General features: G+C 33.5%; 2 protein-coding genes across 2 annotated transcripts in view; one reads left to right on the top strand and one right to left on the bottom strand.

Moving 5' to 3' along the window:
• Window positions 1-14,088, bottom strand: part of LOC128169176 (RNA polymerase-associated protein CTR9 homolog) — a 33,329-nt gene extending 19,241 nt beyond the window's left edge. The window contains exons 1-15 of the mRNA XM_052835344.1: window positions 13,949-14,088; window positions 12,645-12,743; window positions 12,006-12,245; window positions 11,536-11,625; window positions 11,036-11,214; window positions 10,567-10,762; window positions 9,090-9,197; window positions 8,745-8,864; window positions 8,517-8,633; window positions 8,245-8,334; window positions 7,889-8,017; window positions 7,155-7,338; window positions 6,752-6,840; window positions 6,454-6,639; window positions 5,892-5,979 (exon numbers count right to left, since the gene is read on the bottom strand). Of these exons, the coding sequence (XP_052691304.1) occupies window positions 5,892-5,979; window positions 6,454-6,639; window positions 6,752-6,840; window positions 7,155-7,338; window positions 7,889-8,017; window positions 8,245-8,334; window positions 8,517-8,633; window positions 8,745-8,864; window positions 9,090-9,197; window positions 10,567-10,762; window positions 11,036-11,214; window positions 11,536-11,625; window positions 12,006-12,245; window positions 12,645-12,743; window positions 13,949-13,990 (1,957 nt within the window). The 5' untranslated portion in view covers window positions 13,991-14,088. The remainder of the gene's footprint in view (window positions 1-5,891; window positions 5,980-6,453; window positions 6,640-6,751; window positions 6,841-7,154; window positions 7,339-7,888; window positions 8,018-8,244; window positions 8,335-8,516; window positions 8,634-8,744; window positions 8,865-9,089; window positions 9,198-10,566; window positions 10,763-11,035; window positions 11,215-11,535; window positions 11,626-12,005; window positions 12,246-12,644; window positions 12,744-13,948) is intronic.
• On the top strand, window positions 1,613-5,855 carry LOC128169240 (uncharacterized). Its single transcript, XM_052835408.1, has one exon. The coding sequence runs from the start codon at window positions 2,017-2,019 to the stop codon at window positions 3,157-3,159; it is 1,143 nt and encodes a 380-aa protein (XP_052691368.1). The 5' UTR covers window positions 1,613-2,016; the 3' UTR covers window positions 3,160-5,855.
• Window positions 14,089-14,523: the final 435 nt, after the last annotated feature.

Raw genomic sequence — 14,523 nt, forward strand, 5'->3', positions numbered from 1 at the left:
ACAAAGATATAAAAATTAGTATCTTTTTTTTTACAATGAAATCGAACTTATCCTTATTTTATACAACACCCATAATGGTAATTTATTTTTGTACTGATGATTTGTTAATGTTGATTTAATGAATAAAATCTTAATCTTTGAAATCTGGACATTGCCCACCAATGCTATAGTCATTCTCAGAGATTATCAGTAAGTAAATTCTCGTGCATGCATTATTTGGTGTTAACAGACTACAGTATGTGACTTATATACCGGTAGATCCCATGAGCCGGTGTTTGATTATGTAAATGTGTTATTTTCATTGTAAAAGAAACAAAGTTCACTGAAATAAATAATTTACTTACTTACCAGTAGTCAAGGAAATGCCTTTACTACAGTTTATTAATAATCACAAATATATTTGATATTAACATATCTGTACTTTACACTTTTCTTTTGCTGGATGTTATGAAAATAAGACCTTATCTGGGTAACATAATACATAAATTAAATAAAACAATAATTTTAAAAGCATTGTATTTTCTTGTGACAGCAAAATAAACTTTGAACTTTTTAAACACAATGGAAGACATCTATACACATGTGCAAATTCAGAAATTGTTTATAAATTTGGAAAAATTTATGTGAAAATGTTTACAAATTTTTACATAATATTTTAATCATTAATACCTTTACATAAAATTATTTTATACATGTATTTCTTTGCAATAATCTGGAGCACAAAACATTATTAGTAAGTGAAGAGTTTTTTGCAAAATTTGTAATCTCTTTGCATATTAAAAAAGAAATCTTTTTATGGTAAAAAAAAATTTTGTCTAGGAGAAAAAAAATAGATAATAAACTAAAACCATTTAAATTCAACTATCAAAGTATCATATTCAAATGAGAAAAATGATCTCAAATTTCATGCCTTGCAATTCAGTTTTAAACTTGTCATTAATTTTTAATTTTGAACATATAAGTTACTTTATTCATAATTTACATTAACATCAGGCACTGCGAGGCCAAGAATACAAATACATGCAGTTTAGTTATCCATTTGTCTGACACATATCCAAATGCATGAGCAAGGATATGGTTGTCACACAAAGGTATATGGACAATTTTTAATTTAAAGTTTTCTTTATAATCTAAAAATATTCTAATAAGAAACAGTTTTCTCACACATATGAAGACATATGTAAAATGCATTTAATAAACTTATTTTTGAAGTTATCTGGAAAAGATATATCAATAAGAGTAAAATTCTGAGAAGATCTTTATTCAAATTAATTTATTCTCATATATTTTACTGCATGCAATATCATGATGTATATATCTTTAGTTAAGATAAAAAAAATTGAACTTTTATATCATTAACATATTACAGAATCTATCAAATAATCTCTATTTTCTGTACTTATGTCACACACACACTATAAATGTTTGTTTATATATATTTCTTCACTTTATAAAGTAAATAAAAAATGATTTGCTACATTAAATGTTTAACACAGATGTTAATTAATTTGAAATGATTTAAAATATACCATTATTTTGTTCAAAAGTTTATCTTAATTTTTCCTTTATTTCATAATTTTTAAAATGATATTCTTACATTGTTTCTTAAAATTTCATCAATGATCTCATGTCTTATAATTGTAATCAAAACATATCTACAAAGTGTGCCTGAGTTAAGCAAACACAATTATACACAGCAAGTATTATCAAAACAAATTGGACACCATGAGCAGATAATGACTGCATTGTCTAAACCTAACACCTACAAACTAATTACCCCTCAAATGATGAGCAACTCAAATTATGTCTAACAGACCAATGAACATTTAGATTTACAACTTTGAGTTTCAAAAATTAGAAACTGACCAATGAAATTTCCTCCTTCTGTCTGATGCCAGGTCCTACTCAAACAAAAACCCTGACACCAGAGCTCAGGTCATGACACTTTGATTTCAAAGTTCAAATCTCCTGACCTTGAGTTAATCATTGATTGCGTGTGTAAGAGATTGGAGCACAATGGATCTACGAGTCTATCACTACATTGATGACATTGAGTCTGATTCCGAGAAGACCTCCCCGAGTCCAGGTCAGCCTCCCGTGATTGACCTCTCAGAGGTCATTGCCACCACCATATTCAGTGACCACTCTGAAGACTCCTCCCTCACCGACGACCTTGACAACCTGACCGATGTGTTTGACCCCTGTAAGACAGACTTGGACGATTCAGGCGTATCTCAAGACCAAGGATTACTGTGTGGGGACAAGCTTCATGTCCAACATCGTAGTGCTCTGTCCAGCATTGAGGTTCTGGAATTCGACACGGAAGAAAATGATGTTTCCATTGTCACCAACAACTGTCAACCTCTATCATCAACTCCTGCTACAATGCGTACTCAACCAATGGCGCCTGTAACACCCGGCAACAAGAACAACAGTTTTGTTGGAGACTCCCGATTCAACGATTCCCTCAGCAATTTACTTGGATCTCCTCCTCCAGAGAGCTCCTTATACAACAACCCATTCTTCAACGACCTTCAAGCCGCCCTTGCCAATGAGTGTACAACAGTGAAAACTTCTCTTCCCCAGTCCTTATTTGATGCCCTGACAACTCAGCCCAACAGTGATGTGTTTTCCAGAGAACAGATGCTCCAGCAGCGTTTCAACAGTCTGCTACCTGCATTCCCCAACGACATTCAGAGCCTGTCCAACTTTTACCATCATCAAGCCTCTGAGGTAGAAACAGAGAGATTCTGTGCGATACAGCAGAAGGATTTACCCAGTGAAGTGAAGTACTCCATGAACTTCCACTACGATTCCCAGCTCCATCAAATCATGGATCGAGTAGAACAGAGCCTGATGCTGCTGGAGAAAACGGAACAGATGAGCTTCTCCGGTCGACCAATCAAGCCACGACCTCTACTGTCCAAGCGGGCAGTGCAACTTATGGAGAAATGGTACGACAATCACCTAGAGCATCCCTACCCCAACATTGACACCATCGAGCACCTGGCCACCACCGGGAACATCACCCCGGAACAAGTGAAGAAGTGGTTTGCCAACAAACGAAACCGCTCCAATAACACGAGGACCTTGACCGAAATTGCCAAAAAGAAACGACAGTTGGCCCTGAAGAACATGGACTGTTACAGTGAAGACTGAGAGTGATTCCTAATTTATGTTGTGTTGTTATTGTTACATTCTGAAGTGCTGTTATGTATATGTTTATTTGTTTACATACAAAAGCTGCCAAATTTGTACACTGCATTATTTGTTGAATTTTGTTATGAAAATTAAAAATCTGAAAATATAAAATGATCTTTTTTTTCCATAAATGAACATGCTTAAAAATAAGGAGAAAAAAAAATGAAAGAGAATAAAAATGTTAAACTAGCTTACTGGTGAATTCAAGATTTTTTTCTTCAACACAGGTTTTCAATCTTAAAAATATAAGTCATTGTTAAAACTAAATAGAACCAGCAAGTCCATATCATCAATTGTTTTATTGTAATCTGAATGTAAGAATCAGCCAAAGATAATGGAATGAACGGGTCCGGTCTGTTAACACTGCACTGATTGTCCTAACAAAAACTTGTCACACACAATGCAGTGAGTAGGAAAAAGTCAATGGTTCATTACTGACACAAAGCAGCCACTTTGATAGAAACCTGGGGACTGTTAATGTTAATCTTATAGACAATACAATGCATTAATTTTTTTTACTAGTTCTTGCTGACATAAAGCAAAATGAAAACTTCAATCTTTAAACACTATTACTAACAGGAAACATGGAAGGACACGCTAAAAATGATCTTTTCTTCTACACACAGACATTAAAAAATGTGGAGTCATGAACACAGTATTTTGTGAACAAGAGCAGTTTTTAAACTTTCATGGATCAGGTTGTCTTCTGTATAAAACACTAAGTTTTGCATGTCAAAAGCAAAGTACCAGTATTTCCATACAGAATATTCTGCAGTAGTAAATCAAAGCAGATCCGACATTTCTGGTGGTAAATTCTGGTAATCAATAATAAATCATTTTGTCTGAACTCAATTTTTTTGTCTTCAGTTTTTTAATGATTTTTTAAAAAAATTTTGTTGAATGAGTATTGACTGTCTAACTTGAATGCATGTTTAAAAATTTCACTTTTCACAACACACAAAAAGTATTAGTTTCAGCCATTTACACAGTGGGCAATAAGATATTGAGCACTCATAAGCGAGCCGAGGAATTTTTTATTTATTTTTCTTTCCCAATAGAAATAAGACATAGGTTGTAAAATGAGAGTTCCACAAAAAATGGATGAGAAAATGTTTACAAGCCGATGCCTTAGATCATAAACAAATTGATTGTAGAGTCAATATTGACTTGCTCAAATGTAAGCTACTCAGAACCTATCATAAAACTCAACCAATCAAAAGACAAATATCAACGATTCTTGCTGCTTCGGTTCAAACTTGTTGTCGGTGGGAAATTTTAACTTGTGAACACTTTAATGAATGGAATTTCCCCTCTACTCACTTGTTTATGTTTCATAAATAAGGAATATTACACAACGAGAAAATTTTGATGAAAAAACAGAAAAGCTGACCCCTGTCTGGCCTAACTTTTAACTGCTTTCATGCATACAACTTATGTAATAATTGGTATTATTTCAAACCAGCCACGAATTCTAGTGCCCCTTTGGAGGAGTGGCTGGGTAAATTTGACCTGGGTCGTCTCCCTTTATTATGACTTGATTGAGCACATGTATTAGTGAATATATTGCTTTCCCATTCTCTTTAAATGAAGATTTCATTGCTGTCCAATATTTTCTAAAGGATCTGCTTGCATCAACACTTATGCTTCAAAGACATACATCATGATATCTATGTACATTGCAAAACCCTTTATTTTTTTTTTAATTTTGATTTGCAAAGTTGTTATCTCTTTGAAATGCTTAACAAAAGCAAGACAAAGTTAAATAATATGGGTCTTATAATCTTAACAAACCTGATTATCAATTTTAAAATGATTGAAAGGTCCTAAATACCCTGTGACTTATACTTTTTATGCCAGTACGTCACAACCGTGTTGGGAAATTGATTATATTGACGCGATTGTGTGTCGAACTTCTTAATGCAGCAGACTTGGCATCAGATAAAATTCCTGCAGATACCACGTTTGAATACACCTGAGTATTTTTGTTTACCGGTACTTTTATTGCACAAATATTTTAAAAATTAGGTTTTTTCCAAAATATGACAATTTTTAAAATCATTATCATATTGTACAGATGCTAGAATACCATTTAAAAAAAAAAAATAAGTGACTATATACTTTTTGAGAAACTTTTCTGTACGGTGAGGGCTCTTAAGGAACACCTTTGTTCATGAATCATGTAAATAATCGATTTATTATCTAAATCTTAAAATATAAGTTCCTGCTCATTTTTCAAACTGATTGCAAAACCCTAATTAAAAAATTAATGTTTTCACATATTTTTCTTTCAATAAAATCTCTTTCCCTATTCATTTTTTCAATTTGTTTTTATACCCGATTAAGTATTTTTTTGGTCTTTCAATGCTCTTTGTTTACTTTTAAAATAATCCTCAAACAAGGAAACAGAATTAAATCAGGAAAGTTTATCACATACAGAAATCAGTATTAACAGGAATAATTGAACATTTGTTATTAAAGAGCTATCATACAAAACATTGATTAGCTCCTCTTAGTTTACCACTTATGATATGATTTAGACTTGATCGTGATTTTCCCAGTGAAGAGAGATCTAAATTTGCAGTGTTTTTACACTAGACATTGACTAAGCTTCCCTTTTCCCCAAACAATCTGGTTTTACAGTCTGTGATGTGATAGTGCACATACATTGAAATTCATTGGTTTATTCTTACCAATTCCATTTGCGGCCCAGATGTTGCGGTCATCATTTCGGAGCACTTGTTTATACATCGCCAAAGCTCTTTCCTGGTGACGTTTTTCCTGGAAAAAGACAAAACCTAATGTGTCATACTGGTACATACATATGTATCATCATCAGCTTAATGATACCATGTCAATCATATCATTGAGCCATTCTGCAATACTCTGTTTTGTTTCAATTCATTTTATTGTACATGTACATGGCATTTACAACGTAAAAGTAAATGGTTGCTGAAAACAAAATGCTAATTCTTCATGATGATGAATTAATTGTATAAATTACTGATACATGAAACTTTTTCTAATACAAAATTAAATAAAATTGAGCACTTCGTTTTGAACGATAAAGACTATTGATGTTAAAATACTGATTTACAGGCTATCAAATTGAATTGCTCTATAACTATAGAACTGACTGACTAATAATATGAATAAGTAGTGGATGAGGACATAAAGAGGATGGTAAAAACTATAAAACTACTTATTCTCTGTTTATACTTCTACTTCGCAACTTGACTTTCTACGACTAGGTACCTTGTCCTTGTCTCTCATTGGTGTGTGTAGTGTCTGTAGCCACACATTGCCCAGGGCGATCAGAGAGTAGGCATCGTCTTTGGTGTTAGGTCGTCCAATGATTCGCTCAAACTTCTTTTGTCCTGGTCCCCACTCTTGCTTTGCTAAATGGAGATTTCCAATCAGAGACCAAGCATCTGGGTGATCCTGATCAATGAAAAGACATTTTATTTTGTACTAAACAGTTCTGACCAATAATCAGAGTTGTTCTGTCTGAAGTGCATGCAATTGCTAATCTTGTGATTATGTATGTGGTCACCTGATTAATCTGCAGGGCTTCCTTAAACCAATCAGAGGCTTCGTAAATCTGGCCGCGTTCTCGAGCCATGCATCCCAATCTCAGATAACCTACAATGTGTTTAAAATAAAATTATCACTGCTGAAGTTGCAGTGTTCTTATACAAAATTATAGAGAAAAATCAAGAATTGGATATGCAAGTATGATTAAGAATATTTCTAGTACTGGTTGTTGTTCACTTATTTTAAATACAGTTCACACAGAATCAATTTGACATAGTTCAGATTATCCTGACATAGTTCAACATAGCTAGGATTAATATGGCATACAGTCAGCATAGCTAGGATCAATATGACATAGGTCAACATAGCTAAGATAAATGTGACAATATTCTGTCAATATAGTTAAGATCAATATGGCATACAGTCGACATAGTTAGGATGGTCTCTGAGGATACTCTTGTACAGTCTCTCGGCATCGTCATACTCGTGAGTCGCCTCATACAGCCTGGCTAGGTTATAGGTGGTCGTCACTGAGATGGCACTGTAGTATGTCTCATCATGCTGGGCCTCACTGCGAGATCTCTCCAGAGATGCCTCGTAACATTTCTGTCATCAATATTAACCAAAAAAAGTTAGTAAGATTTAGACAGGAAAACAATATTTATTGTCTATATAACTTAATTACAGGAAACAATTTATTCAACAGCATATAAATACCAATGCGAGAATTTAAAGTCAAAGAACTTTTTTTATCATTATCAAAGGATGCAAAAATAAAAAAATTAGAATAATTTTATAACATCCACACATCTGAGAAATGGTGGTATAAACTTGTTATGAATGACAAGGGAAACAAAATCTGTAAACTCACTGACTATATATTTTTTTTCTAACCCCTTCTGCTAAATAAGTATTTTAAAATACTCAATGACATATAAGTTCACGTTTTTAAACTAAACAGATTGTTTAAAGCAACAAGTGATTGGACAAACATATACTCACAATTGTCACCGGGATAACAATTAAATAATGTACTAATCATATAAATGTGTTTTGATAAGTAAATGTTATTAGATATAACACAACTTGCTTGTTTAAATGTTAAAATATCCTACTCAAAACAGTGTAAGATTTCACTGTCACTGCATGTACTAACCCTAGCCTCTTGGAGATTTCCAAGTCGAAAATGAAGAGCTGCAACATTGTTCAAGATCTCCGGAGGAACGTCTGCCTCTACTTTCTCTTTCAGAATGCGAGTCGCTGTTCCATAAGCGGACAAAGCTCCCTGTAATAACATTTATTTCTCATTTTTAGATTATCAATAAAGAAATATAAAACTTGAAACCAAGAAATGAAACATTAATCTCTACATTTTCTCTTAAAATTACACCTGTAAATCTTAAGAGTACATTTAATTGTTTACAATATAAGTTCATGCTTTAAGGTTTAATTTTCCATTACAAAGATTTAACAAGGCTGAGTAGAGCTGTACATTTGTGTAAGGGAGACTACCTGTACATCCTGCTGCTCCAAGATCTGGGCCAGCTCTATCCAGGCTTCTACATCATCAGGGAACTGTTCTGTCACCTTCTTCAAGTGTTGCTACAATTACAAATATACCATTATTTCTCAATAATCTAAAACAACAAACCTTTAGACCTACATTTCAGAAATCTATTATAGGACTCAACTTGGCCATGTTAGCAGCAACAAAAAAAGACCCCCACCCTTTCTCCTCCTTTTTGAATTCCTTGATATGTTTTTATTACTGTAAAAGAACCCACCTTAGCTATGTCTCTTTTCCCGGGGTCCGATGAGTTGGCATACAGGGAACCCAGAATCTTCATTGTCTCATAGTTCCCTGACTGAGCCTTCAGAACTTTCTCAAAACAGGTGGAGGCCTAATGGACAAAGAAAATCATAGTCAGAATCAGAGAGACCATAGATGGCTCTACATGACCATACTGCCACTTCCTTGAATATTCTCTGCAGTAATCAGCTTGTAGACTTACATTTTCATTGTCACCTCTGTAGATGTACATCTGGCCCAGTCCAAAGAATGGCAGCACAAAGTTAGGGGGAGCGAACTGTGTGGACTGGTAGTAATACTGAAAGGCCTGGTCATAGTCTTGCTGCAAGGTTAATATCATCATATACATGTATTATAAATTTAAAACAGGACGAACTCTTTATTACAACAAATAAAGTTTTTTTCTATTTCCTTTTTCACATGTAGAGTTCGATTTTACTTTCTTCCATTGAAATTACACATCTCACACTAATACATGTATCACGCCCATGATATGGGGATTTAGCTTCCTTTCTACCTGAGTAGTCTTGAGGGTCTATTCTCATACCTGAACATGGAAGGCCCTGGCCAGCTGGTAACAGCTCTCTGCCCGCATGCCTTCATTCTCTGTGTTATGGAAAGAATGGAGGGCCAGGTGCTGTACTTTTTGATAATCCTAGAGCAAACATGAAAATTTAATTAAATGCTGATAATTGCACAATATATATTCATAGATTTAATCAATTTTAGAAGAACTTGTAAGTCTCTACATAACAAATTGCAACACAGGTATTTATATACTAACTTTACAGATACCAAAAGTTTAGTAGATCAATTAAATAATGAGTTTCACCAAAATTTCTGTTTATATAAAAAAAACACCATAAACTAACATTTATAAAATCAAAGGCCGCAACGGCCACAAAGGCGTCGAGCTGACATTTTCTTTTAATATATAGAATGATATCAATAATTTGAATTTCTGTACTAATATAATATATATAGTCGTTTATCAAATAATATTAGAATAAAAAAGGAAATAAATTACGTTTTGTGCTGTTTCAAAAACAATAATCAGTATATTTCGTTATAAAATAGGTAGTGATGAGTTTATAATACAATAACTCATCATGGTTACAAAAATCGAAGAAATTTCAAAGTTCATAAAAAATTATTATTTTCTTTCTGCTTTAAAAAGTCTTAGCACATTTCACAGGCTCATAATTTGAATACATTAACAGTGTGTCCCTAATTATAATAATAAAACATACTTTTATTTATTTCAATTCCCGTTTGAAACAAGATTACCTATGCTATGGTTGTTTACAAACAAATCCACAACACGTGCTATCTAAAATGCTCGACCAAACCAACTGCATTATCGTGTTTATTAATTGCAACAAAATCTCTAGATAAGTTTATCGCTTACAATTATTTTGGAGACCATGCCCGATAACAAATACATTTACATATCAAATTTTATTTCTATCGGGCACAGTCTCCAATCAAAATGTAAGCGATAAACTTAAATAATATTTTAGAGAATGTTTACATTGCACCTTATTGTATTCATCCGCCATTTCTTGATTAAGCAAATTTATACTAATGCAATGAGTTGTCAATAACCAGGGAGGCAAAGTTGGTTTTTTTGTACACAATTTAGTTGAATAAAAGGAATACAAATCTTGTAATACGTTTAATACTTCAAGGAACTTATTTTTTATGCGCATTAAAAAGGCGGTGCAGTGCATGAATTTTTGGACGATTGCCAATCCAGACGATCGCTAGAAGGCTGCCGAGCATTAGCTCGACGCCTTAAAAATTAATATTTTGAAAATATACAACCCTATGTATGTTTGAATGGATGATTAGCAATTCAACGGGAGTAAAACTCCCTTTATTACCTTCAGTTTTAAAATTAGGTATAATAACACATGCTTCATTATATGAATATATATTTATATTTTTATATATTTATATAATTTATATAAATATGTCCATATTTAATATTATTAAAATTGACAGAACCAGTTGTGTTATTTTACCTTCTTGTAGAAGAAATGATTGGCCAGGTGGTTGAGGATCATGGGATTGGTGGAGTCAATGGTGTAGGCTTTGGACAGTAACTGGACGCCATTCTTGATGGAGTCCTGTGTCTTAGAATTCAGCTCCAGAATAGCCAGACCGATCAAAGCTCCAACACACTGCGAGTCCAGCTGTAGGGCTCTCTCAAACGCCATCCTACACAAAGAGCCAAACAATTCCTCTGAAATATCTGTGTTTTGTGCTCATTAGATTGTGATTAACAATTTTCTTTTATCTTATATTGACACATATTTTATATAAGATAATTCATACTGAGAATAAACTTTTACTAGGTACATGTATTTTATAATTCTAAGATTTTAATAAATGCTTTCTGTGATATAATGATTTTTTATTGATACTTGTATAAGTAAAGGGAAGTAACTTTTTGTAACACATGATGCTTTGATTTTGTTACAACTGACAAACCTTGCTTTCTCGAGACGATTGAGTTTGACAAAGCAGTGACCGAGGCCGAGTCTGACGGAGGCCGGACAGTTGTGGTTTGTCTTCAGTGCCTTCTTGTAATAGGCCAAGGCGCCTCGGTAATCCTTCTTGTTAAAGGCGATGCAGGCCTTACCCAGGAGTGAGGGGATGTTGTTGTTTGCCTGTAGCAGCATTAAAATCATACAAATTACATTAGACATTTCACCAAATTTCTCAATATTATTGGCTTTATTTCTACAATCAATGAGACTATTACACATGGAGAATCTTTATTTATATGTTTATACCATTTTTTTCTTTTACAATGTTTTTGTGGGGGATTAAAAGAATTACTTAAAAAATACAGCAAGTTACCACTACAGAAATAAATTTATTTACTCCTCAATATAAATCAGAAAGACCTTCTAAATCAAAGTGCAAAGGGAAAGACAAAGTATTTTTTTTAACAGAAGAATTGAAAGTAGAAACCTTTTAATACATACCTGACCCAACACAAAGTTAAACTGTGCATCAGCTTGTTCCATTTTGTCTCCCTCCAACAAACAGAAGTAGGCTCGACCCAACAAATGGTTCTAAGGAATTATTGTAAACATCACATCAAAAATTATTCCAACAAATGACAATTAAAAAAGCAAACTTATGCTTCAATGCTAAAGCGTTATCCAAAGGGGACAGATGTTGACAGATTAGCCAAAAAAAAAAATTGTGATAGAAATAAAATTAAAATTGAACAATATTTCAACATTTTCAAGAAAGTAATGCATTATATTATAACTCATTGTAATTGAACATTGGGTCTATTGCACATACACTTCACATCCCTCTGAAAATAGACAATAATGATAATAATATTACAATTAATCCAGGTCTGATTTTTACAAACATATATATTTTGTATTTTTTAAGGGGGTATGTAAACTTTTAATACCCATTTCTTTTGCGGTAAGCTTACCTGGTCATACATGATGATTCTGTCAGCAGTAGTGTACAGCAGGGTAGCCTGGGTAAACAGCTCTCTCTTCTTATCCTTGTTCTTTTCTTTGTGTCCTTTCTGGACATAGTAGGCAGCCAGTGTGTCAAGAGCGCGCATTTGGTCTCTCTCAAAGTTGGGATAATCCAACCCTGCATCCGTTCTGGAGGCATCCAGAATCTTGACAAAGTCTTGGACATAGTTCTGTTTGTAATACTCCAACTACAAGGAGGTACAATATCCAAACATTTAGCCATAAGCTTACATGCATCATGTAAAAGAAAAAAAACTTCTTCATGTTAGGTAAATCTTTAAGTATTGCAATCTTATGAATATTAAATGCAAATTTAAATAATTAACTAACAAAAACAATTTTGGTATTAGTAACTCCTTATTTTTCAATTTACAGTGATGGATTTGTCAAATGAGAAAGATGCTCAAAATATGATTACTATGTTATGTGTTTTATACATGCAGTTAAGATCATAAAAGAGTCATATCTAAATCATTTTACCCAAGTATATATAATCCACTGGCATCATTATAGAATTAAATCAACAAATTGAACTCCTCTATGTCTGGTTTTAAAAAATCAAATATAGCAAAACAATATCAACCTACAGCTAGAGTCACCCAGATATGAAGAGGGGCCACTTCCTGTCTCAGAATGCTGAGTACCTCCTCCCCCTCAGGCAGCTGGTCCAGATCCAACTCAATCACCTGTAACACACCATTGCAAACAGCGTCAAATTATGTATAGCGCAACTCACAAAAACAGAATTACAGAATCAAGATTAATCCACAACTCAGCTAATGTTGGAATACAAAAGTATATGAAAAAGTATTAAATGTCACAATCCAGTGACAAAACGCAGTGGGCGTTTTGCAGGAACGGATGTACATGTATGGTGTGGCCGGTGTCCATACACATGGAATCAAGTTAAGTCGTACCCAACCTGACTCCAACCCAAACCAACTTGTACCCAAATATTTGAGTACGACTTCACTAGTCAACTCATACCAACGGGAAAAATATATTTATACTAGGAAAATAAAATACAATAGTTTTCATTCATATGTTATGTTTTTTATTTATGTTTTAATTAAATTAACTTTGCCTGTTGCCTAATCCATTTGATTACTCAAAAAAATATGTTTTAATTATAAAACAATATCTAATATAGTGATTTACTTACCATTTTCTTGCAGGAAACACACCACTCTCGAACCATGTTAATCTTCCAAAAGTGATGAAAATGTGTGTTTCTTCTTAATTATGAGCAGCATGTTTATTTTGTGCTGACAAACTCATTGGTTGATCGGTTGAACGGAATCGCATAAAGCAATTAATCTTAATTTTAATTGATGATAGTTAGCCTGCTCATAATCATTCTTTGATCCGTCCGCATTCAAGTACAGAACTATAGTATACCAGATTTTTATAACAAATTCTTTTAAATTTGTTATACAATTCGCATATTAATGTTATCGAAAATATACAAAACATAACAACATACGAATAAAAGCCATTCATTTTATTTTCCTAGTATACGTATATTTTTTCCCCGTGGGTACGAGTTGACTAGTGAAGTCGTACTCAAATATTTGGGTACGAGTTGGTTTGGGTGCGAGTCGGGTTGGGTACGACTTGACTGTAATTCATACACATGACTAACATGTGTGTTTCACTACAAGCCAAAGTTCATTGTTTAGAGCTGATAAACCTTAAGGATATATACTAAGAAAATATATAAATTACAAGGTATGTTCCAATGTATGATAAGGCATGCTTGACAATTATTCGCTGAAATCACCAAAACAGAAGAATAACGCGGCAACACCAAACGAGGGTTCCTAACACGCATGTCTCTTGCTGACGATCAACAGCGTGGTTTGTGCATCCACAGAGAAAATACTTTACTTACCTCATCGGTGTCCCGAAGAGGGATTTCTATTGAGCCAGACATTACTGCAGGTTGTAGGTTGATCAACCTGTTGGCTGATCAGGGTAGCATTCAGGCTTGTGGTGCTCTTTCTTTTCACAAACTTCCGGTTAATTGGTTGATGGTTTATGGTAGGCCTATCCCGATTAAAATACTGTTTGCGCATTTCATTTATAGTATATATTTTAGAATGCTGTTCAACTGGTAAACTGATATGGGTTATGAATTTTAAAAATTCAAACCTAATTTTAAGAGGCTTGTATGAATTTTTAAAAATTCCACTTTATTTTAGCGTGTAACGTTAGGGGAGAGAAGTATTATAATGCACATACTGATCCAAAACAAGATTTTTCATGCAATGTGTCAAGCTGTCTTTTTATAAGGAGAACAAATTTAATGGTTGGTCTACGTGTAGGTGGAATAGGTTTTGTTGGTGTAGAGAGTATATAACAGCAGAGACATGTCTCCGATAACAGTAGAACTAAAACTGAATATTGTGCGTGACAATGAACTTTATATTACTTTGTTCATTTAGAATTCATAATTGGAAAAATTTT

The sequence above is a fragment of the Crassostrea angulata genome, chromosome 1 (genome assembly GCF_025612915.1).
Source record: "Crassostrea angulata isolate pt1a10 chromosome 1, ASM2561291v2, whole genome shotgun sequence".
NCBI classification, from domain to species: Eukaryota; Metazoa; Mollusca; class Bivalvia; order Ostreida; family Ostreidae; genus Magallana; species Magallana angulata.

Bases quoted from the DNA above. Each gene is read 5' to 3' on its own strand.
- LOC128169240 (XM_052835408.1), top strand. From the start codon at position 2,017: ATGGATCTACGAGTCTATCACTACATTGATGACATTGAGTCTGATTCC.